This window comes from Polyodon spathula, chromosome 10 (genome assembly GCF_017654505.1).
Source record: "Polyodon spathula isolate WHYD16114869_AA chromosome 10, ASM1765450v1, whole genome shotgun sequence".
NCBI classification, from domain to species: domain Eukaryota; kingdom Metazoa; phylum Chordata; class Actinopteri; order Acipenseriformes; family Polyodontidae; genus Polyodon; species Polyodon spathula.
Window position 1 is genome coordinate 15601128 of NC_054543.1, and position 24145 is coordinate 15625272.

General features: G+C 36.3%; 1 protein-coding gene across 1 annotated transcript in view; it reads right to left on the minus strand.

The window, feature by feature from the left end:
* Positions 1 to 6775: 6775 nt before the first annotated feature.
* Positions 6776 to 24145, minus strand: part of LOC121321887 (coiled-coil domain-containing protein 6) — a 30756-nt gene continuing 13386 nt past the window's right edge. Inside the window, exons 3-9 of the mRNA XM_041261221.1 lie at positions 21989 to 22117; positions 18492 to 18595; positions 17086 to 17246; positions 15806 to 15962; positions 15150 to 15250; positions 13497 to 13603; positions 6776 to 7786 (exon numbers count right to left, since the gene is read on the minus strand). Coding sequence (XP_041117155.1) covers positions 7616 to 7786; positions 13497 to 13603; positions 15150 to 15250; positions 15806 to 15962; positions 17086 to 17246; positions 18492 to 18595; positions 21989 to 22117 — 930 coding nt within the window. The 3' untranslated portion in view covers positions 6776 to 7615. The remainder of the gene's footprint in view (positions 7787 to 13496; positions 13604 to 15149; positions 15251 to 15805; positions 15963 to 17085; positions 17247 to 18491; positions 18596 to 21988; positions 22118 to 24145) is intronic.

Sequence of the window (24145 nt, forward strand, 5' to 3'; positions counted from 1 at the left end):
CCCTTAGCATTCATTGGTCTTCTTGTGAGTGCAATTATTGGTGAAAACACCAAGAGTGAAACACATCTAAATTCAAACAATCTCTTTGTAACAACTGATTGGAGCACTTCTCTGCAGAGTCATCATGTAATTGGTCAAATTGCTCCATTTAAACACAATTCAAAGTAGTGCACTTCAATGTAATTTAGATAGTTTCAAGCAGATAATACATTTGTGAAGAATATCACAATATGTAAAACGTGTTTTCAATCAAATTGTGACAGGCTGGCAAGTGGATAGAGGCCCAGAGACAGACTGCAGTTCAAAAAAATAATGCTTTTATTATAAACACAAAATAAAAAGGCACAAGGGCAAAAATAAAGATGTTTAAACACAAATAACCAAACAAAAAGCAAAACTTACAAAAATAAAGATTTCCAGGCTGGGCAATGCCTTCACTGGATTTAGAAAAACCACAAAAACCCAGCAAACCAAAAAACACCAACCTGCTTCCTCATATCCCTCCTCCTAATGGGATGCAGAGGCCTCTTTTTATGTCAGGTGGCTGGGCGCTGATTGATCGTTAATTAAGCTAATCATCTAATCAACCCCAGCCACCTGAACGCAATGAACTCAGGCTGGTAGGGGAATTTAACCCCATCCCTGCCAATTTATAAAGGGCAGAGCTTTGCTCTGCCACACACCTCCAATGTAAAAGTTGAAATATGCAACGGTATAAGAACTAAAAACAAGAAGGTCTAATTAAGCAAAATATTAGTTCAATTAAAGGTTTAGTTAAGTAATTGAGAGCTCAGTTGGAATACAAATCAGAAGACACATGGGGTCACCAGGACCAAGGCTTGGAAGCCATGATCTTTATTTAAAAAAAGTTTAGGAACCAGTTTAGGTTTTATTTTCCATTTCTGCATAAAGAAAAAGATCCAGAAGCTAATTTAATTTGCCCTATGCTGCACCATACCCATTTTGCACAAGTTTTGCTGTATCCATCTGTATGCTGGCTGGGTCATGTTACACGACAAAGATAATAAACAAAAATAGCTTGCAATTGTTACCTAATGAAGAAAATCTTTGGCACATTGATAGAGGTCTTGGTGTTCCACAAGCATACTGATTTTGGAAGTTCAATAGATAGTAGACAAATAAATTTTCTAGCTATAGTTGGAATGGAGGCCAGAAAGCCAAAACACTACCAAGTAGCAACAGGCCTTTCAATAAATTCAGCTTTTGATAAGAATCTGCCCTGTACATTATTCAATCTCTATTATGTAACCTGATATGTGTTTAAACAAACAGTTTGTACATAAAGAGAAAGGTAACCAGGAAATGTTTGCAACCTTCAGTATTTCTTTAGCATCAGCCCTTGTGTAAATAAGAAGCACTGAGACTCACAAAAGGAGAGTTCATGTGCAGGTTAAAGCCACAGTGAACTTACAGCAGACTTGCAAATCACAAGATTGGGAGGGAAAGATGAGAAAGATTGTGCTTCTCTCTTTATACTTGGTAATCATCTACTGTAAATGATGGGATTTTACAGGTCAGTAAACACCATAATCAATTTGATACCTTCAAAGGCCTAAAGGCCAAATACAACTCAAGTCACAAGTGAAATGATTTTGGTTGGTCTAACCAGTTCACAGTTAAACATAATAATCTTGATACACGATGAGGCAAACCCAATTCAACTGACTGTCTAATCTCCTCTTTCTATCTAAAGCTTTAGAGAGAGTGGTAGCTAACCAACTTAATACCTTCCCAGCAGTACATCATAGATATGATACATTCCAGTCAGGTCTCCACCTTGGCCAAATACTGAAACTGTTCTTTTACAGATAAACTGCCTTCTTGCATTTAAAACAAAAAAACAACTTCAATCAGCCCTTTAAAGAGTCATCAGCCACTACTATAGAATACGCAGACAGACCGTAATTCCATGCGTGAAGCATTCTCAATGCCTAAAATGAACTGTTTAATATGCTTTTTTGGCCTACATTCGTAACAGCCAATGTGTTTAAAAGTAGGAAGCACACCTTTTATATAGAGATGCATGAAATAGTTTACCAGACGAATGTCTGACTACCAGCCAAAATACTGGGGGAAAACTGTGTTAAACTACAAGCTTGACAAATGGTCTATTTCACCATGTACTGTACAGGTACTCCTATTTATGCTCTTACCCGACAGCAAGTCTAAAGTTCTATGTGCTGTCGTGTCAGCTCTTTTGGATAATGTGAATGTTCCAGTCAATTAAAAAATCATTTGACAAGAACCTTTTGACTTACCGTTAGGTCATGTGTTTTATCTAGCCTTCAACATACTTGTCTCTGGAATAAAAAGGTTTCTTGCTGGATAAATAATTTTAGAAGTGGTCATTTACATGACTCAACTTAGTCTATAAAAATTTTTTTTTACAACCTTAAAAAATGTTCTGATTTCTTACTACTAACTACTCCAGTAGCCAAGCCAAAGACAAATAGATTGTTGCCCCAAGCATATTAACCCTAAACTGTTGCGGTAAAATTATCTAACTAAAATCAAGAAATATACAATTTAATTTGAAAGCTACTTTCATGTCAAGTTTGCACATCTGCAAAGAACTTGGGCCCTCAAATGCTAAAGGGAACAAACACATTTTTAAATATCTAACATGGGTCACAACCTACTCCAGCACTTAAGAGTTGATTAGTTGTGTGGAACTTGAACCACATTTATTGATTGTTTAACTAACTGAAGTCAAGTTTTGTAGAAAACAATTCACAAACAGTGCTTTACAGACACCAGTGGTCATTCAGTCAAATCAAAGCAGGTTAAGTAGCACTCAGGAAGCATATACTCCACTAATATCACTATGTTCTGCTATTCATGTTCTTCTGGGGTGGCAGTGGTACTAAACAGATATGATCTTTGTCAATTGCTTTGATGGTAAGTCTTGGTTAAGGTATTTTGTGTTAGCAGTGCCTTTTGGTTACAGTGCAAGTTATACAATGTGAAATGAAACGGTAATTACCAAGAATAAATACAATTTTGAGGCATAGACAAACAACACATATACACTTTGTCCGAAATGTCGTTTTACCAAATACAAAGATACACTGTATGTAATAGCTTTAAAACCATATTGTTTTCCAATTAAAAAAACAATTTACATAAACCGTATGGCAAATGTGCACCATATATACTTACGTATAGCACTTCTAACGAACATTGAATTAACATAAAAAGTGGGACAGTTTTTGACATTTAGAGCAAATGTTTTTATTTTATAACACATGGTACTGCTGTTCACAGAAATGTCAAATCTACCTCCCTCGGCCCTTGCGAGGCAACAGCAGCATCAAGCAGTTCAGCTTCCTCTAATGGATTTAAACTCAGTCCTTGACCATCAAATAAATGCCAAAGAAAATAAATATGTTACTAAACTAGTTGGTTAAGTACAGTAGTACCAGGTGGTACTTTCAAGTATTACATTTATTAAATGTGGTTGTTGGAAACATGAAATGCACTGAAGTAAGCGATTTGTTTACAGAACACCAGTAATCATTAATTAATTCAAACTAGGTTATGCACCACCAATACTACTGGACACTACTATGGCTCTGCTTAATATTACAACTAGTGTGTTTCTGGAGAGGCAATGAAATGTATGTAGCACACACAGGATTTACATCCAAAACTGTAAAGCCCCCAGGGGTGGTATATGTAATAATACGAAAATAAACTTCTATAAAAGACAGTGAGAATGTCAAAATATCTGTCATTGAATTTAGTACATTCCTTTTACTATTATCAAGTACATACATATGTCAATATTGTTTGCATTAATATTCAAGACAAAAATAAACGAAGTCAAGGTTCTGCAATTGCCTTAATCAGAATGATGAGTCTAGTTGTTTGTGAGTTAGAGGTTTGGCTCTTTGCCACAAACAAATATGAAAAACAATTGTGTATGTGCATGATTTTAAAAAAAAATAATAATTGTGTTGATGCTGGTGATACTAAAGTTGTTTATAAACAAAGAAGACATAATCATCATAACCCAAGGAAATGAAACTGGCATTATCTGTCATGTATGCAAAATGAAAAAAAAAGATGACAAGTATGAAATACCTTTACAATAGTCAAATGCATATGGTTAATAAAATAACAAATGCTCTTAAACTTAGGTCAAAGTGTAAAAGAACATTAAATTCACTGCACTGGACTTTTTAGCTCTAGGTATCTCTACACCAGGCACAAAACATATTTAAAGATAAAGGGATCTAGATTAGGATTTCAATAACACAAATACAAGCTACTTTGCAACAATAACAGTACATCGGTTCAGAGAGGGCTGAAGCACAACTGTTAAGGTTGCAATTTATAACATTACCCAGAATCAGTGCTTTGCTACAGAATACAGACACAGCCATGCTATACATGTGCTGCAAAATAAAAAATAAAAAAATACCTTTTTTTCCCCTTTGATAAGTTGAAAGGAAGGTGGCTCCGTCAGTCATTTTACTTTGGATTTAAAAGCTTCAGTGACCCCATCAGGATAGTTTTCTATTGGCCAGTGCTGAATTAATTGAACTGGGATTCAGCCAAGCTCCAAATTCAGTAGTGGCCTCCCAGACTGCTCCAAACCAGGTGTGCCATCCTACTGAGTTGGCTGAATATGGTTGCGCCAACTGTTGCGGACTTCTTCCATACCAATTTACTAGGTCAAATCTTGTGAGCAAGAACAATGAGGTTTTGAATTATAATGTCGTTTTAAATCTTGCAAGCATGTCACAATCCTCCAATAGAAATGTAGGAATTTGCTGCCACTCATTAGTGGGGTGAGTTTAAAGTATTCAGAATAAATCCACCCCCCCCCCCCCCCCTTCCCCAGGAAAAGGTTTCAAATAATAGTCTCTTGCTTTACTCCAAAAAAATACTATAATGAACCTTGGGACTGTTGTCCTGTTTATAGGCAATCTAACTGGATTCTGGCTACCTACTTGAGGAATCAAATCCTTTATATACTGTATTCTGAATGGAAACTAGTTCTGGTAAATCAGGTTTTGGGTTTTAATTGCTTTTAAGAGCAGTGGCTGAGAAGAATAGGTTCCTCCCAGTGAAGTGGTCTGTCATGCACATTTGTTTTCAAAAGAATACATTACACAAGGATCAGTAATTTGTGGCATCTGTGCTATATAAACAGAAGTTCACAAACAGTTCACAAGCAAACTTTTTACATTCATTGTCAATAGTCTATTTAGCAGTTTGCAAAAAATAATAATAAAAAAATAGAACAGATAACTCCCAAAGCATAATCCTGTGGTGCACACCAATTTTAAATGCATACTGTTGTCATTTACTATTCATTTTCAGATTCTCTCTAAAACTAGGAAAATAAGTTTTCAAAGATACCCAATAAACATGCTCAATCTTGAAATACAAAAATTAAAGCAAATGTATTGTTTTTGTATAATCTTCAGACTAGCATTAAATGTATTGTTCATGTCTAAACCCTAATGTTAATGCACCTTTAAGGTTCTGCTTATTTGAATATAGCTTTAGCTTTTGATCAGTTGTCATATATACCATTCTCCCACGTCGGAAATCAGTGAAGCTTACATAACTGGCAGAATACCAATCTCTGTAAGACTAATACTACAAGAGCAGATTTTTATTGAGTTGATGAGGTAGCCACCTATCTTTAGCACACATCGATGTCCAGGCCCTGTTTGCGACTGGTTCATTTTGGTTTTCCATTATGACCTTTCTGGCCACACAAAGAATACAACTTTTCTTACATAGCAAGCTTTTTTCCCCAAATCAAAACCAGAATACTGATCTCTCCTAGTTTATAATAGATTAAAAAACTATGGGTCTACCGCACCAATAATTAAAAGAATAATATATTGTATATCATTTTACTTAAATGCAGGTTGTGTACTATACCATTTCGCCACCTTGTTGTTTGTTTGGAAAAATTATTCCTAACCTTGTTGAAGATGATGTACAGAATGCGAAAATGCTGCATTCTGTACGTACCCTCTCATTTACAGTAGATAAATGGTGCCCATTGCAAGTATTTAATGTAATAACACACAGGTTACTATTAATACTGAAACCTTTAACCTCTGTTTGTAGTCCGATACGTCTTGATACTCATTGACATAACAAAGTAATGGAATATAATGTTAAAAGGTATTTAAAAAAAAATGGATACATAGAGTTTGAAGGAATGTGTTAAAGGAGGGCCATGTCGACAGGCAGGTGCTTTTGTAAGATGGATATGAAGAGTGAGGCCTCAAGCAATAGCAGCACTACAATATGACAGATTTACTCCAATTAAAAAGACACATATCATCCATTCCGCTGCAATGTATAACCAAACGCTTTATTGTATCAATGAAACGGAAAAGATATATTTGAACACTGTACCAGGTTGATACTTTCAGAAGCTGCTGTGTGGCTGCTAGGTTTTGCTTCTCTCACACAAACAATACATCTTGCTAAAATGTCACATACAACTGTAAATCATGAACATGTACATTTTCTTGTTAACAGTCTATACAGGACACACACACTTTCGTTGGATAAGTTTCAACATTACTAACCCAAGATGTTAAAGCATGAAACAACTTTGTAAAGATAAACACCCACTATTAAACTCTGACAAAGTATCTTCATCTACTGCATTCTGAAGCAATAATTATATATATATATATAGAATATATATATATATGTACTTATATATATATATATATATATTATATAATATATATATATACATAGAGGTTGTAAAGCACTCTGAACTGTGTATTCATTGTACTTACAAGTATTGTGAATACCCCATAAGAGGTCGCTGCTTTCTAAATAAAAATACAAAAGGGTTACAGGTTAATAAATTGTTACAGAATCACTAAACCCTCAAAATAAACCCAATTTAAAAATAAGTCTCCTGTTACACATGTTCTCTTACTATATATAACATCTCTTGTATTTATTCTACACAGTACCTGCCATTTGTGTGACATTTATATATACATATTTTTTGTCATGAAAAGGACAGACATTCAAGATATGTCACTGAACATCTCCTAAAAGCTTGTTTTACACATCAGAGATTATAATTATCTAGCACTGATTAATGTGTCAGTGACTTCTGTACCAGAAGCTATTACATACTTAAAATGTAGTGCTGACTCTAAATAGCGCTTGGCAAATCCACATTAAAACATTGATGCTTTTTGCTTATTGATGATATCTTCTTTTTTTATGCCTGTAAGTTCTGTACTGATGGGGAAAAAAAATAATAAAAGGGTTCCCTTTTTCTTAAACAAGCCTCAAAAGCCGATGAAGTTGAGCGACATGACATTAAACAATGCGGTGGCAAATGTTTCAGCCAGAGAATGGTCCAACACAGTTCCAGTAAACACTGACAATAATATATGGTATGTTTAGTGTTGTAGGGCCACAACACTGGCTGCATTCTAAACAAAGCATTTACAACACAGTTAACAGTGAAGCTTACATAATCTCAGTGCAAGTAAGTCAAATCCAAATATGCCGGATAAGCCTTTGGCTTTTAGTAAAGCGCTTGGTGTCACAAGTCCACTCTGGATGAAGCTGCTGCAGAGTACATGCACTATGGCTGTGAAGAGGGATGCACAGGGTGCTGGGAAGTAGCTGCCTGTGACGATGTCGGTTGGACAGGAGGCAGTGGCGGAGGCTGGACCGCTGTTTGCGTGTTTGGAGAAGGTGGAGGGGTTGGACGTTTAAATTTGTCAGGGCTGTTGCTTCTTCTGGGGGAAGGCCTCTGGAAGAAAACACAATTAAAAACAGTTTTAAGTCATAAAATAACAAAAGACAAGCAAGTTAAGGAGTTTTAAAAAATGAAACTCGACAGAGGGGATTACATCTTTTGGGTTTAAGGTTGGCTATATTCCATTTGGTTTCTAATTTTTACACAAAGGACGAGGAGTTATATTTGATATTGCGTCTCTCAATGAAAGATGTTTGGAAATCTACTAATTGAAAAGGTCATTCTGAAGTTGCTGTACTTATTTCAACAGTGTGGATCTGTGTAGAGGTACTGAAATGATATACTCCAACATGCTGTTTGACTGGTATAAGGAAGACAATTCCACAAAAATCTGCAGACTGTTCGAGAAGTAAAAGGAATACAATGCCACTCTAAAACAGCAGACTCATGAACGCAACCTTATCCTAAATCAAATGTTTGAATTTACCATTATAGACATTATCTACATATTAACTTTTGAAAGCTGCCAAATCACCGTTGACAAAACAAGACACCCCCCCCCCCCCCAAACAACACTACATTCATTTAGTTTTCAGAGCATATGTTATTTATCACATTAAATATATTACCACAGAGACTGAATTTTGATGAATATTAGGTTTTTAGGGCATTAAACACAAGCTTTCAGCGTCCAATGAAGTACTTAAGAATAAAGGTACTCGCCAAAAAGAAAAACATTATACAAATCTCTGTAATATTTTCTCGTTCCTATAGTAACAAAGAGTTGAAAGCACAACTCCTTTGTCTGCTGTAAAGAGTGATTTGCTTTTTCTTCTAATTTTGTTTCAAACCTAGCCAATAACCTAACAACTTGTCAATCTCTTCAAAATGCAATTATTTGTAGAATGAAATTGGTTCCAACTATTATGAAAGCACAGAAAAACCACATGATCTGATTACATGTGGTTCTTTCACATAAAATGCTTGCTCCTTTGTCCCTTTGTTCAAGCAACGTACCAATATAGCCGGTGAAGTCATTATCGTAATGCTGTTTTTTTGCGTTTAATCAAAAGGTAAGGCTCACTTATGGTGCACAAGGTGAGAGGGGCCAACTCAATAACTTGCGGTAAAGAAAGTTTACCAATCTTATCACAATGAATGAAGTCTAGAGAAGTAGAAAAGGGTGGCAGGCATTTCATAATACAATATTCCCAAATATTTTCAATAAGTTGTACCAATCATGTTCAATAACAATAGAAGTGGTTGTCAAGATAACTAAGCATGTTGAGGGGCTTGCAGATTTCTATACTCTCAAATGTGTGCTAAAGAATGAACTGAGTATAATTGTATACATTATACAGCACACAAAAAAACTATATCCCAGCCTATAGAGATGTGTAGAAGTGATACACATGAATCCCTAAATAGGTCAGAACCACTAGCAAACTCAGACCACAACATGGTCTCATTTGAAGTGCTTTTTAAAACCCCAAAAGCAATGACTAAAGCTAAGGTTTACAATTTTAGAAAAGCAAACTATGAAGGTATGAAACAGAGACTAACAGAAGTAGATTGGAGTAAAATAGAGAAAACATCCACAGAAAAAGGATGGCTGTTCTTCAAAAATGTAGTACTACAGGCGCAAAACAATTACATCCCTAAAGTAGACAAATCTAAATGTAAAACTAAATTGCCAAAATGATTTAATAGATCAAATTTAAAAAAAAATCAGCAAAAAAAAGCACTCTACACTGCGTTAAAAAGGGACCAAAAACAAAGTACACAGAAAGAGAACACGGAACTGCAAACGCAAGTCAAAAAGTTAGTTAGAAAGGCCAAGACAGAAAATATAAAATGAGCATTGCTAAGGTGGTTAAAACCAATTCCAAAATCAAAATGTTTTTCCAATATTACAACAGCAAGAGAACATTCAAAGAGGAGGTTAAATGTCTAAGAGGGCTGGGTGAGATCCTCCCAATAGTACTCAAAGAAATGAAAGAAGTCTCTTGACACAGGGGTTGTACCGACAGACTGGAAAATTGCAAACGTAATACCGATCCACAAAAAGGGAAACAAAACTGAACCAGGTAACTACAGACCAATAAGCCTGACTTCTATTATATGCAAACTTATGGAAACTATAATAAGATCCAAAATGGAAAATTACCTATATGGTAACAGGGTCCTGGGAGACAGTCAACATGGTTTTAGGAAAGGGAGATCGTGTAACTAACCTGCTTGATTTTGTTGAGGATGCAACATCGATAATGGATAATTACAAAGAATATAACATGGTTTATTTAGATTTCCAGAAAGCTTTTGACAAAGTCCTGCATAAAAGATTAATTTTCAAACTGAACGCAGTAGGGATTCAATGAAACACATGTACATGGATTAGGGAGTGGTTAACATGTAGAAAACAGAAAGTACTGATTAGAGGAGAAACCTCAGAATGGAGTGTGGAGAACCACAGGGATCAGTATTAGGTCCTCTGCTATTCCTAATCTACATTAATGATTTAGATTCTGGTATAGTAAGCAAACTTGTTAAATTCACAGACGACACAAAAATAGGAGGAGTGGCAAACACTGTTGCAGTAGCAAAGGTCATTCAAAATGATCTAGACAAGATCCAGAACTGGGCAGACTGTACTATAAGGATAACAGACTATTATGAAACTTTAGTTCACAGATCGAAGTCTGAAATTTAAAGATGCCTTTTTTCAGTGAAATGTGTACATCCCCAAACTACTACAGGACTGAGTGGCAGGATGTGTTCAGATCAGGTGCTCTCCGCTTGCAAAGCTCTGAATGGAACGCTCTCATGATGTCTGTCAGCATGTTAATGCCTGTTGTGTCCGTCACATTTAAAGTTTTTTTTATAATTCTGTCATTTACCCCCTGAACAGTGATATTCCTGCAACTGCAAAAGCACACGCTAATTTGAATACCGAGCTGAGAAAAATAATAAAGAACACATAACACTACAGTCGGTGCCGCCTAATCGGGATACTGATAACTGGGCTTGCCGCTTAAATGGGATATAACTCTGGAAGAATTTTCTTCCCAATGCTATTTATGTTGTCTAATTGGGAGGTCGCTTCGTTTTAAAAGCAAGACAGTTTTGCATAGCACAGTGCAGTGAGTACGTGATTACCCTGTGACCACACTGAACTCTTGAAGGAGGAGGAGTCTTTCCTGTGGTTTCTCAGGCTGCTGTTGCAAGAAAGTTGGTGTGTCAACATCACAGGTGCCTCACCTTGTGATAAGATGGGATTTCATTATTTTTCATTTCATGTACAAATAAAAAACAGTGATACAAACACTGGCTACCAGTGCCAGGGTCAAGATGAGAGTTTATCTCATCTTGACCCTGGCGCTGGTAGCCAGTGTTTCCACTGTCGCGCGTCACTCTCATCGATAACAAACGGTTTATTTTTGTTTGTTTTTTTAAAGAAAAAAATAAGTCGTACTAGTGAAGACTGCTTTTGTTTGTATGTTAGTTTGTTTCCATTTAAAATAATTATCAAATCATCTGTTTGTACCTTAAACACAATTACATAAAGTCACCCTCTGAAAATTATGAAGCAGACAGTTCACACTTTCTAAAAAATGTCAGAGCAAATTAGATTACTTTAAGTGTGCCAGTGATAATGTTCAAGAACCTGAAAAAGTTGCAAACTTGGAATTATAGGGGACAATGCAACCTGAGGCAACAAAAAAAAAAAAAAAAAAAAACACTTAAATGTGTCAGACAAAACAACAAAAGAAACTGCAGTTTCCAACATACTGGAAATCTCTATCCCCATGGGTTGTCAATGATGCAGAAAATATTCAAATGAACTGTAGGTATTGCATTGCAGCAAAGAAAAATAATGCATTTACAAAAGGCTGCAGAGATTTTTAAAAAGAGAATTTAACAGACGGCAGTACAAAAGATCACACTGCTGCTATGAAGCAAGAGCAATGCAGCCATATACAGAGCGTGTCATCATCAATACCTTCAGTAAAGAAAAAAAAAGCCGTCAGATCAGCTAGAAAAACTGTCCCATTTCAGACTTTGTGGATTTAATTATGTTCCAGCCAAGCCAGTTAAGAAACATTCAATACATGTACAGAAAGTAAAATCTCATTTAACAGCCATGTCAGAGGTTACCGTGAAATTAAAGAGCCAAATTATTAGCGCCGACTTGCTTTCATTGACTTCCTAGATCTCCAATAAAGTCACCATTATTACTTTACATTTAGAGAAGGAAAACCTGAAATGAATAGGATTTACTTGTATATGAAATGCACTTGGTAGGCTATAAGAATTATACTGGATTCTTTTTGCAAATTAAGCAAAATGTTACAGACATGAGTATCCAGTGTATATACAATATATGTCTGAGTATCTTCTAAATTTAAAGTACAGATGAATTAAAAACAGGATGCATAACACACCGCTTGAGGATGGTGGAGTTTTGTACCAGTAGTGACTACTGAATTTCTCCAATGACTAAAGTTTATTGAAAGGATTAGTCACTACAGGAAAAAACCCTGCTGGAAGCCCATGGGCTCATGCTATAGCTGCTTAATAACTTTCACACTCTCTCCATTACCCGAATTCCCTGCCTCAGTCAGTTATATGCGGTCTCTCCAAACATATTTTGCATACTACATATTTCTTTGGTGGTAACACAGCCTAATCCGCTAGTAACAATATTGCAACACAAGCCAACTAACTGATCCCAGCATATTAGTTTATTCTTGACAACTTGAATAACACAATAAACATTGGTGTAAGTGAAATGTATTTGGGTTGGTAATCTGCCAAGAGAAGAGAATCAAGAACACTCTTTTTGTTAGATGCAAAAGAAGCCTGGTGGATTGGAACCATCCTGAACTTGGTACATATTGTCTTCACTTATCAAGCATCATGGACATGCAACTGTATGGTTTTCCAGGACTATGAGCAGTCTTTGAGATGCTGGTATTTGCTGAATGTTCAAGCAGCCTTTCAGATTCAGTAAGGTCAGCACTCTAAGCCATGGTTCCCAAGAGAACCAAACCAAATGCCCAGTTTCCACTTGTACAGGCGAAAACATCATCATATAAATTCATTTAATAAACTTCACTGTGAAATGCAGGGCTGTTCACTATGCTTGTCACAAACAGTTTTGAGGAAACCTGTCATCCATAACTTCAGAATTCTAAAACTGAAAGAAACTAAGTAGACAGAGTTTTCAGCTAATGCCTTTTTAAGTGTACTTGAGAGATTTCTTGTTATTAGTAAAACCTTCAGGGAGATGAATCCCAGCAGTCTTAACATTATTCCAAGCAGTGCTACAATCTAAAAAAACAAAAGAAAAAAAACAAAAAACGAAAACTATTGCTAATTGCACAAATAGCAGTAAATTAAGTTACCATTTAAATTATCTAGAATTTATGGCACACTATTAAAATTGGATTTTACAGTTTCAGTCTTTGATGCAGGCAATCGAAAGCTAGTGTATTTTATTTGACAAATGCTAAATTAATGTTACCATATAAACACATTTTTTTCAGTCAACACACAGAAATGAACAGATGCTTTGTTGACAAAGAGGAAGTAGCTTCGCCTGACTTTCTCTTGCCCTTCCCTTTTTGTGATGTTCGCAATCATTCTGTGTGCTTCTTATTGCAGTAACTGGAATTCTTCGATCATAACAATGTAAAAGAGGAGCTACCTGCACTTCAGCTCTTTATCTGAGCACTTTGAACAGAATACAGAAACCAATACTCACGGCAACACCATGTGCATGAAGACCTGGGGGGTTGTAGTAAGACATTCCGGCTCTTGTCAATGAAGTCGGTGGTGTAAAACCAACCGGGTGACTTGCAAACGATAGACCTACCAAAGAAAATAAATAAATAAATAAATTACACACATACAAATACAAATGTATATCGCACCTCAAATTATATTGTGAGAAACTGTGAATCCTCTGTTCAAAACAGGGGTCATTGTGGTATTTCCTTAATAGTAAGAAACAGGCCTCAGGCTAAGCTACATATCAAACTAATTCAGAAAACACTAAGCCTCACTATGGCCATTGTTTACTTAAGCTTCACTTGTAAACTGAAGCAAATAGCAAACTAACTAGGGTAATACAGTACAGTAACAGAAAATGAAGTGTCCTTTTGATTAGGTGAGGCTGCATAAATATTCAATTCATACATTGCTTTGGATATTAATGCCTACGGTTCCTTCTGATTATTTAGTTTTAAAGAGATCGTATGTTGAGAGCTTAACGGCAGCTGGTTCAGCACAGGTACAGTAGCCTAGTCAACCTAAAGAAGGTGGAGCAGCAGCAGGGGTGGTATTCAATAATGAAACGAGTTGTGCAGTGTTTCAATTGAATCTGGAACAGGAGCATAACTAGAATTGCTATATTTACATGGTTGGGGTTGGATTTTTGCTGTTTCTGCGTAACAAATGAATATATATATCTGCTCTCTAATTGGATGAAACAACCTTAATATACCTGTTATACATTTCAAAATGTTTTAAGTAAAAAGCTCAGGACAGCCTTACAACTCCAAAGCTTTTGATAAGGCCACCTTCCCTTCATTCTCAAGTGACCTTAAAATATTGCTGTCTGCAGTGTCTAAAGGTGGTAAAATATAATTAAAAAAAAAAAATATATATATATATATATATATATATATATATATATATATAATATATATATATATATATAGTATATCAGATGATGGCAATCACGCAATCACTACTGTTATACAGCATGGTGCTTCGGTTCCAAGTAAAGCACAAGACATCTAAAACATAAGGCTGAAAATTACCAATCAGTGTGTGCATGGTAACATAATTAAACAATCACATCTTTAAAAGAACATGTATTTGACAATAGTCATGTTATAAAAATGCTCAGCATGGGTGAATTAACATGAACTCTTAAAACACACATCTGAAAAGGTACTTCAAGTGTTTCCCTGCTTAACACAGCTAAAATCAGCACATGATTCTCGGCTTTATCTCACGGTACAAAGGATACAATACAATAGGATTCACAGCCTGCCACAAACCACATTTAACACAATCCTGTACTTTGTCAACTATTATTTATTGGAGAATATATTCCTCAGGCTATAGCTTCTACACTAAGGCTTTGTTGTCTGTTTAGAGGCCAGAACCAATACCATATTGTTGAATTAAATACAATTATGTAAGTAGCTGAAGTATAGCCACATGATTTGTGGCAATAATTAGCAATACAATTGAGCTGATTCTCATATAACTGTTGGAAGGCAAAGGTAGTCTTTATGGGAGAATGTTTCAGTACACAGTATTAAACAATCCCGACTCAGATAGGATGAAAGCAGAGACCTGGTTATCCCCAAACACAATCTATTTTAGTAAATATTATCGTTCATACCAGGTGATATTGGTCGGCTAGAACTTGGAGACGGTGTATAAGGTATTGGACTGGACACTGTGCGAGGACGAAGCCCTTGTGCAGACATCTCGTTAAAATACCTAATGGAGCAAAAAAAAAAAAAAAAAAAGGTAAAAAGGTTATTGGGTTCCATTTTAATGCTCTAAAAGAGTAATATGAATGTTGTTCAGTGAGGCAGAGGTTAGCTACATTTGAGGTACACCTACAGCAGTTTGATTGGCAGTGCCAAGGTAAGAATGTTAAAGATTTTGCACCCATCTTCCCCAAACTATCATGCATTTCCCCTGGACTCCTATAGATGTTTCTAATTGGATTAGGCTATAATCCAACAAATTTACATTCAAACTGCTGTCTGAATGTAAAAGCACCACAACTCTCCCCAAACCTTGCCTCACAACAATATTACACTTGCACTAATATTAGAAATAGCACTTAGAAACTAGCCCTGTCATGTACTGTGTTATTACAAGGACCCTGCGTTGGTTTTAAAGCCTGAAGCATTAGACATTCAAAGTTCTCCTAATGAGATTTTTTTTGGTTCAAACCGTACGGACAAATTCTATAAAATGGTAATGTTTAGACGAGGAAAACCATGCATGTCAAATAACGACTTTCTTTTTTTTTTTTGTACACACCTTTCATCATCCATTTCAAGGCTGGATTCACTTTCAGACAATTGCCTGCAGAGGGCTTCTCTCCGCTCCATTTCCCTTTGCAGCTTTCTCTGGAGCCGTATATTCTCTTCCCTCATGTGTCGTTCCTCTTCTATATACTGTGCCCTGTTCTCCGTATCTGGAAGAAGATCAAAAGCTTCACTTAGAACAGTAAAAAAGAATTACAAGTATTTATAAAGCCCCACGAATCAGCTCGACACTTATGCAACTTATCTGCCCAACTTGAAAAATCACGAACATTAATTTGTGAAAAAGGTCTAAGCAACTAAGGGGTTAATTAATTTGATCAACCTCTCCCCTCCCCTCCCCTCCCCACCCCCACCCCCATGAATTTTACACAACTGAATTTTACTGAAATATTTTACAGCAGTGGGAATCACCTTGGATTGCATCAATTTTTTAATTCATGTTACAACACCTGTGGTTTCCATTTTCTATGAAAGCCCTTGAGAAAAACTTTCTGTTCATTGCAGATAGAGAACAAAGCCATGTGTTAAAAGGTATTGTGGAGATCTGTTTCTGAACAGATCTTGTGATGGTATAGATATTTCACGCAATTATAAAAAGAGCCAATAGTAAAAAAAAAAATAATAATAATAATAATAATATTGAAATACTTCAAGAAACTTCTAAAATTCAATGACAATGACTTTTAGTTAATTTAGTTGTGGATAAAATCCTTTTGAAATTACATCACACCTCACTGCAAAAGGACCAAGTTCACTTGAAAGCAAACTCAGCTTGTATGGAAATGTAGATGAGCAACAAGCAAATAGTTTAAAAAAGACAATTCTTGTTGTTAATAACCATGGTGACATGATTAAAAAATAATCCTGAAGTTACTGATTTCCTTTGAGTGGCGAAAGATTTACACTATAAAAAGTAGTTAAATATTTGGCAGATAAACAAACGCATTATGATAGGAGGCAAAGCCAGTGTTGTGAAATCAGTTTCCAAAGCAAAAAAAGTGTAGTTATCTAGTAAAAGTGAAAAAAAAAAAAAAAAAAAAAAAAAAGAAGCATTTTCACTGTTCATATACATTTCGAAAGAATGTGGCACCCTCTTGGGGTTGGTAGACAGTACTGCAACAACAGGCAGGGTTATTCATGTAGCAAAATACTCAACAGAAAAAGCAGCATATACAGAATTTCCATGTGTATTGACCTATCTACTGCTGGATAACAGGAGTTAGTTGAAATGAAATACATTTCCACTTAATGGATAGAAGTGCTTTCACGTACGTTGTAACTGAGCAGTTCGGAGCTGTTTCTTTAGCCTTTCTGTTTCATTCTTTAAAAATCTGATATGCCGCATCATGTTTTCTGGGGAGTCAATTTCCATTGATATGTCTCTGGGTGATGGTGGGGCAGATACTGGCTGGTCTAGTTTCTCCTGCAGAATTCTGAAAAGAAGCCAAAAAGATTTCTCAAAATACACACAACTAAATCATGGCCATTTTCTATGGATTTCCAGGACTGCATTTTATAAAAGTCACTATAATGTCATCAAAACTACCTTATTTACAGAGTTTGCAGTGTAATAGGAATGAATTTGATTATATTGGGTATCTTTTGTATTTTACCAACAAAAAATTTAAACAAAACACCTATAAAGAGGATACTCCAACATTCATGGAGTATTACACAAATGTGGATGCCAAATGGATTGTTTATACAGTGTAATAAAAACAGCGTTCAGTGTATCATGTAATATTCTATAAAACATACGAAAAAGTATTGAGTGAATGCAAGACAGATCCCAAAAAAGTGTTGCATATGAAAAATGTATTCAAAGCAAGATGACTTGTATAAACAGCGTATAGGACTCTGCTTTTAAAAATACACTGCAGACTATACTAGTCTGGATTTACACTGCTCAAACAACATGCCTGTGGCTACACAAACATCCCTGTGTCCATAATCCAAACAAACTAGAAATGGGAGCTTTTGTGAACAAAAACAAAGCATCCCCTGAGGCACGATCAAAGGGGCCTGTCATATGAGATCGAATGGTTTGTAAAAATAAAGTAAAACAGATCTGTGGAGAACATTTGAATGGACAGAGGTTGAAAAATGTGACAGTGAAATGGTTAATATCTACTGGATACAACCTTTAATGGAAATGTATTGAGTTTATATTAGAACACAGTAGTCTACCAACTATAAAGAGTGAGGTCTTCATCACTGGTATGGCAATGCAGCAGTGAAAGGGTTCATTTAAAAAAAATGCAACTTCTGTATGTAAAGGAAAATCAGAAGTACATGACATGGTCAGAAACACATTCAGCGTGCAGGGATTATATAACCCAGCAAATATGAAGTCGCTACCTCAAACGGTTTCTAAAATACAAGGCTCTGAAACTGTGGCATCAGCAGCTTTGCAAAAATTATAAAAAATACAGCCGTGTACCAAGTATGAAGGCAATATCTAGAAGCACTGGGACTTATCTAAACTATTTAACTAAAATGTCACATGATCCCAATAGGGCAGCTATCTTAGGTAACAGGTCAAGGATGCCAATAGATTTTGCCAGAGGTATTTCCCCAGCTTCAATGGTTTATTAACAGTGGTAGGTGTGGGTGAGGCAGACTTTCAAACTCATCCAAGCGCCCCCTCACAAAGATGATTAATGATGTGAAATACAGACCTTTTCTCTGCCTCTAGCTTGTCCATTCGTTTCCAGAGACGATTTACTAGTGCTTCTTGTTCTTGCTCCAATGTATTTTCAAGGTCAATCTTCTCACGTCTTAGCTGCAGAAACAAATCAAGTAGCGAGTTTTATTGCAGCCCACACCAGGTTTGTTTTTCAGAAAACAAATAAAGGATAGAGCACAGTAATGAACTAAACAACAATTTATATTTCATCAATTTTAGCCAAGTTCACAAGGGGAAGACAAACAGCAATATTTTGTCACTCGCTTATAGCAATAGAAAAGGTTTCTCTGAAGGACAGTTTGTATTTACGGATGACCAATCTGTTGATAGCTTAAATAAATAAAATAAATACGTATTTAATCTGACTAATGAATGGAGAGCCTATTTCACTCAAGTATAAATTACATGGTTAACTGTTGTGGAAAATACAAAGGAGTAGTCATTTGACAACTATTGATGGTCAAGCCTGTGCATCGTTGTTGTGTAAAGGCTTTTTTTTTTTTTTTTTAAATTAAATTTGGAATTGGCCATTATCTTTTACAATAAGTGCAGAGCTTCTCTGCTCCCCTCAGGGCTGACTCACTAAATCTGAATGTGATTGAGCTCACCTTCCCCCTCCTGCCCCGCCCCCTGTGAGTGTTTACTGATGGGATTGGATCTGTGCAGGAGTTAAGAGCATTGTGCTAGAGTTACAGATACTGTATCGGCCAGCTACAATGCCTTTTGATGTTAGACAATTGTTTTCTAATGAAAAACGGCAAGAAAGAAAATTAAAGCTAGTAATGTTTGGGACACTCTGGTAACACAACTAATCTGTGTGACCATTTTGAGATGCAGCGGTCACGCTAGCCTTTAAAAATGTGCATTTGTAAAAAGTGTTTGCTGGTCTGCACTCTGTTGTGACACTCAGCTAAAACTCTACTCTGCTGGTACACAAGATACAGGTATCGTAATTGCAACTGCGAAAGCAGGAACGATGTCGGAAAAGTTCTCAATAAAAACCCTGCAGACCTCATCCATGGTCTTAAAACCACAGTTTGTGAACATGTGTTTTACTTGTCCAAATTTTTGGCTGAGAGTCAAAAGGTAAGATGCTCGAATACAGATTATCGAGTCGCTACCAGGGACGTGCGCTGTGTTATATGTGTATTATAAAACTACTTCATAATATAAACACAATTACTGGATAAGGATGAAAAGGGGAAATGTTGTCTTTTACATCTGCGATTTAGAAACACCCCGCTGTTATTATTTGCATTTTATTAAAATGTCCTGCATAGATTTTCTCTTGATTGAGTGGTTATGGATTGAAACTACTTTACTTTTTGGATTTTGCATTGACACCCAAATGGCATAAATCAACACGAATAAGGTACAAATAAATCTCACACACACACAATGCCTTGCAAAAGTATTCAGACCCCTGACCAATTCTCTCATATTACTGAATTACAAATGGTACATTGAAATTTCGTTCTGTTTGATATTTTCTCAAAATCAATTATTGTAAGGTGACATTGGTTTTATGTTGGGAAATATTTTTAAGAAAAATAAAAAACTGAAATATATTGCTTGCATAAGTATTCAACCCCCACACATTAATATTTGGTACAGCCACCTTTCGCTGCAATAACAGCTTTAAGTCTTTTGGGGCAAGTATGTACCAGCTTTGCACACAGTGTCGGAGTGATTTTGGCCCATTCTTCTTGGGAGATTTGCTCCAGGTTGTTCAGGTTGGTTGGACGACACTTGTGGACCGCAATTTTCAAATAGTGCCACAGATTCTCAATGGGATTGAGATCAGGACTTCGACTGGGCCACTGTAGGACATTCACGTTTTTGTTCCTGAGCCACTCCAATGTTGCTTTGGCCTTGTGCTTGGGATCATTGTCCTGCTAAAAGGTGATTTTCCACCCAAGCTTCAGTTTTTTAGCGGACTGAAGCAGATTCTCTTGCAGTATTTGCCTGTATTTTGCTCCATCCATTCTTCCTTCAATGGTAAAAAGATGCCCAGTCCCTGCTGATGAGAAGCATCCCCACAGCATGATGCTGTCATCACCATACTTCACTGCAGGGGCGGTGTGTCTTGAGGCATGGGCAGTGTTAGGTTTGTGCCACACACAGCGTTTTAAGTTTTGGCCAAAAAGCTCTATCTTGGTCTCATCTGACCAAAAAACCTTTTCCCACATCGCAGCTGGGTCACTCTCATGCTTTCTGGCAAACTCCAGACGTGCTTTCAGATGGTACTTTTTAAGTGACGGCTTCTTTCTTGCCACCCTCCCATACAGGCCAGTGTTATGCAAAGCTCTTGATATGGTTGACTGGGGCACCATTACTCCACTCCCAGCCACTGAACTTTGTAGCGCCTTCAAAGTGATTGATGGCCTCTCTGTGGCTTCTCTTACAAGTCTCCTCCTTGTTTGAGCGCTGAGTTTTGAGGGACGGCCTTTTCTTGGCAGTGCCTGGGTGGTGTGATGCAGCTTCCACTTCCTGATTATTGATCCAACTGTGCTCACTGGGATATCCAAACACTTGGATATTATTTTGTACCCTTTCCCTAATCTCTGCATTTGTATTACTTTATCTCTAACTTCTGTAGAATGCTTTTTGGTCTTCCTTTTCCTTCAGATTCACAATCTTACCAATGATCCTTCAACAGTAAGGTTTTTAACCAGAAAATGTGACAGCAACTTTAATGGTTCACAGGTGGAGGCCAATGGTACGGTAATTGTGTCCTCATTAGGGCAATTTCTTTCATCGGTGCAAACTGGGAGCTTCCACAGCACAGGGGTTGAATACTTAAGCAAGCAAGATATTTCAGTTTTTTTATTTTTCTTGAAAATATTTCCCAACATAAAAACAATACACCTTACAAGTTTCAGTGTTAAAAAAAAAATCAAACAGAACGAAATTTCAATGTACCATTTGTAATTCGGTAATATGAGAGAATTGGTCAGGGGTCTGAATACTTTTGCAAGCCACTGTGTGTGTGTGTGTGTGTGTGTGTATTTTATATGTATAATCACAATTACTACTGTATATGCATAAACTGGTGTAAACAATTTAATATGCATAATAGTTTTTAAAGCGTTACTTGCAATGTTACACAGTAGTCCACAGCTCCACATGTATTACTGTGTTTTTTTTTTTTTTAACCCTTTTCATAACATTGATGAATTGTTGCACCGGCTTTTTTGGAGAATGACATTTCAATAGTGAAAAATTAGGCATCACCCCAGCCTTAGATAACACCACTCAAAACTGCAGACCGCTCTATCAGTAAAGGAAAGACAGCTCCACTCATAACTGAAGACCAGTAAACTAATCTAGTATATTAACTGGCACTGAAACTATTTAGTTAAAAACTTTTGAGAATTTTCTCTCTCACTTTGGTGCAACTCAGGAAGTGAAATTCTAAATAAATAAAAAAAGGCCGATCTGTGGTGCAGCAGACAGGCTGGGTTACTATTAAACAGCGTGAGGTGTTACCTGCTCCAGTGTGAGCTGCTTGGATATAGTGTCATTCTCCAGTTTCTTTATTTTCTTCATCAGTTTGTTCACTTGGAACTCTTGTTCCTGCTCTAAATGCTGTTCAAGTTCTGCCTTCTCATGTTGCAACTAAACAGAAAAACAACAATAATAAATACATTTAAATGAAGACATTCTTTTAAAAGTGTTTTGATTCTGGAATCAACCAAATGTATGAACACGGCACACTCTTAAGGAAGGTCTCAGCTGAAAAATGAAGAACATACAATTCAACATGAATTTAATCTGACATCACTCAAATGGTATATACAGCAGGATGCTAGGAATGTGTGGTAAAAGTTTGGAGAGGATTTACATTAGTTAAGTAGTCATTTAGCAGATGCTTTTATCCAAAGCAACTTAGAGACCAAGCAGTTAATGATGCGTCACTTACAATAGGACCTCGGTTTGCCAAGTCTTATTTGAAGGACAGAGCAGAGGGAGGTTTAGTGACTTGCTCAGTGAGTCAGTGGCTGAACAGGAATTTGAACCAGGAACCTCCTGGTATCAAGCCCTTTTCTTTAACCATTGCACCACCAAGTCTACCTAGTTATTGTTTTCCTACAGTGTGTCAGGCAGGCATGATATAAGATCTGCATTTTGAAAGAGGATCGAAAACCTACTATAAAAGAAAATCACTAGGTGAATGCAGAAAAGCAAGATTAGTTAGAATGCAACAATCTGCAGTATTCTTTTGGCAATGTGTGAATACTGTAAGACACACATTAAATGTCACTGCAAAGTTTGATCTTTTGATTTGTATAATGCTTATTACTTTAACAAAAATTATATTAAAATCCACTACCAGATCATTATACGTACCACCTCTTTATCATGATGCCACTACTGTGCACTGAAGCAAGGTATAATACCAAAGCACTGGGGAAGTACCTACAGCGGCAACATTGTTTCAGTAAAATAAATACCTAGTGTACAAGGCGTAAGAGAAGCGTTATGGTAGAGTAACTATGAAACATAGAATACATTTACCATAAAAACAGATGCATAAGTTGATTTTCTAGGCATTTTGCGGGGCCCTTAAAAGGGGGGAGCGACGTATGCACCGGTGTGTCTAATATTAAACTACGGTACCAGTGCCACAATGGGATTACTACAGCCACAGTTATTATGGCTAATACAAAATTAATTGTCAACAACCAGAATATTTTTTCAGGATCTACGGCATTCAATTCATGTTGCTAGATAAAAACACAAAACTACTGTTCTAATTAATTAAGTTTTAATTTGTTACTCTCAAAACCCTTAGTCACTTTGAATATTAAAAACAAGCTTTCTGACTCTTGACTGACCTCCTCTCAACCCAGATGCGTGCACGTGGAGAAAAAAAAAATAGTGGTTAAAATTACCAATTTTCTGAATATGAAAGTCACAGCTATACTGCTTCATTGTCTCACCTGTGAACCCGCTCCTGGGATCCGTAACAAACAGCTATTCGTTTGTTTAGAAAGCTGAGTAAACTTATCAAGGCTTCTGTTCATTGTAACTGCAATGCTTCAATAATGTAGGTGTCTGTCTTTGTGACTGGATATAGTAGGACAGTCAGACAAAAAAATGAAAATGCTACGCAACAGGTTTGAAATTGCACGTTGTTGAATTTGCAGAAATGTATGGCAATCGCAATGCTGAAAAAACAGTATGTGACTGGAGACGAAACAAAGACAAACGTAAACATGACAAAAAAACAGCTAATAGAGGAGGATAGTGTTTATGGCCCTATGTAGAAAATATTTTGTTTGAATAAAGTATTTTGAATGACTAATACATACTGTAACTTGTTCTACATGTCAATGCAACGCAGTGGTACACCTGTAAAGTACGTGTATGGTTCTGATTAACAAAACAAAATGAATGTATTTGTAAAGCTCGATATTTAACACAATTGTACTGCACCATATGCATCACTAAGATGGTGCACTTTTTTTTGCTTTTTTAGTTGATACACAGCACTGTTTAATACTTTTCTTTTACAGTTTAATTAATACAACAAATTTGTAAAAGCCAATGCAGCTGGAACTACTGTTTAAGTGTGGTTTTGGAAATAAATGCTCAGTAAAGAAAAGATGATATGTTCTTGAACTTGTTTGGGATCTTGATAAG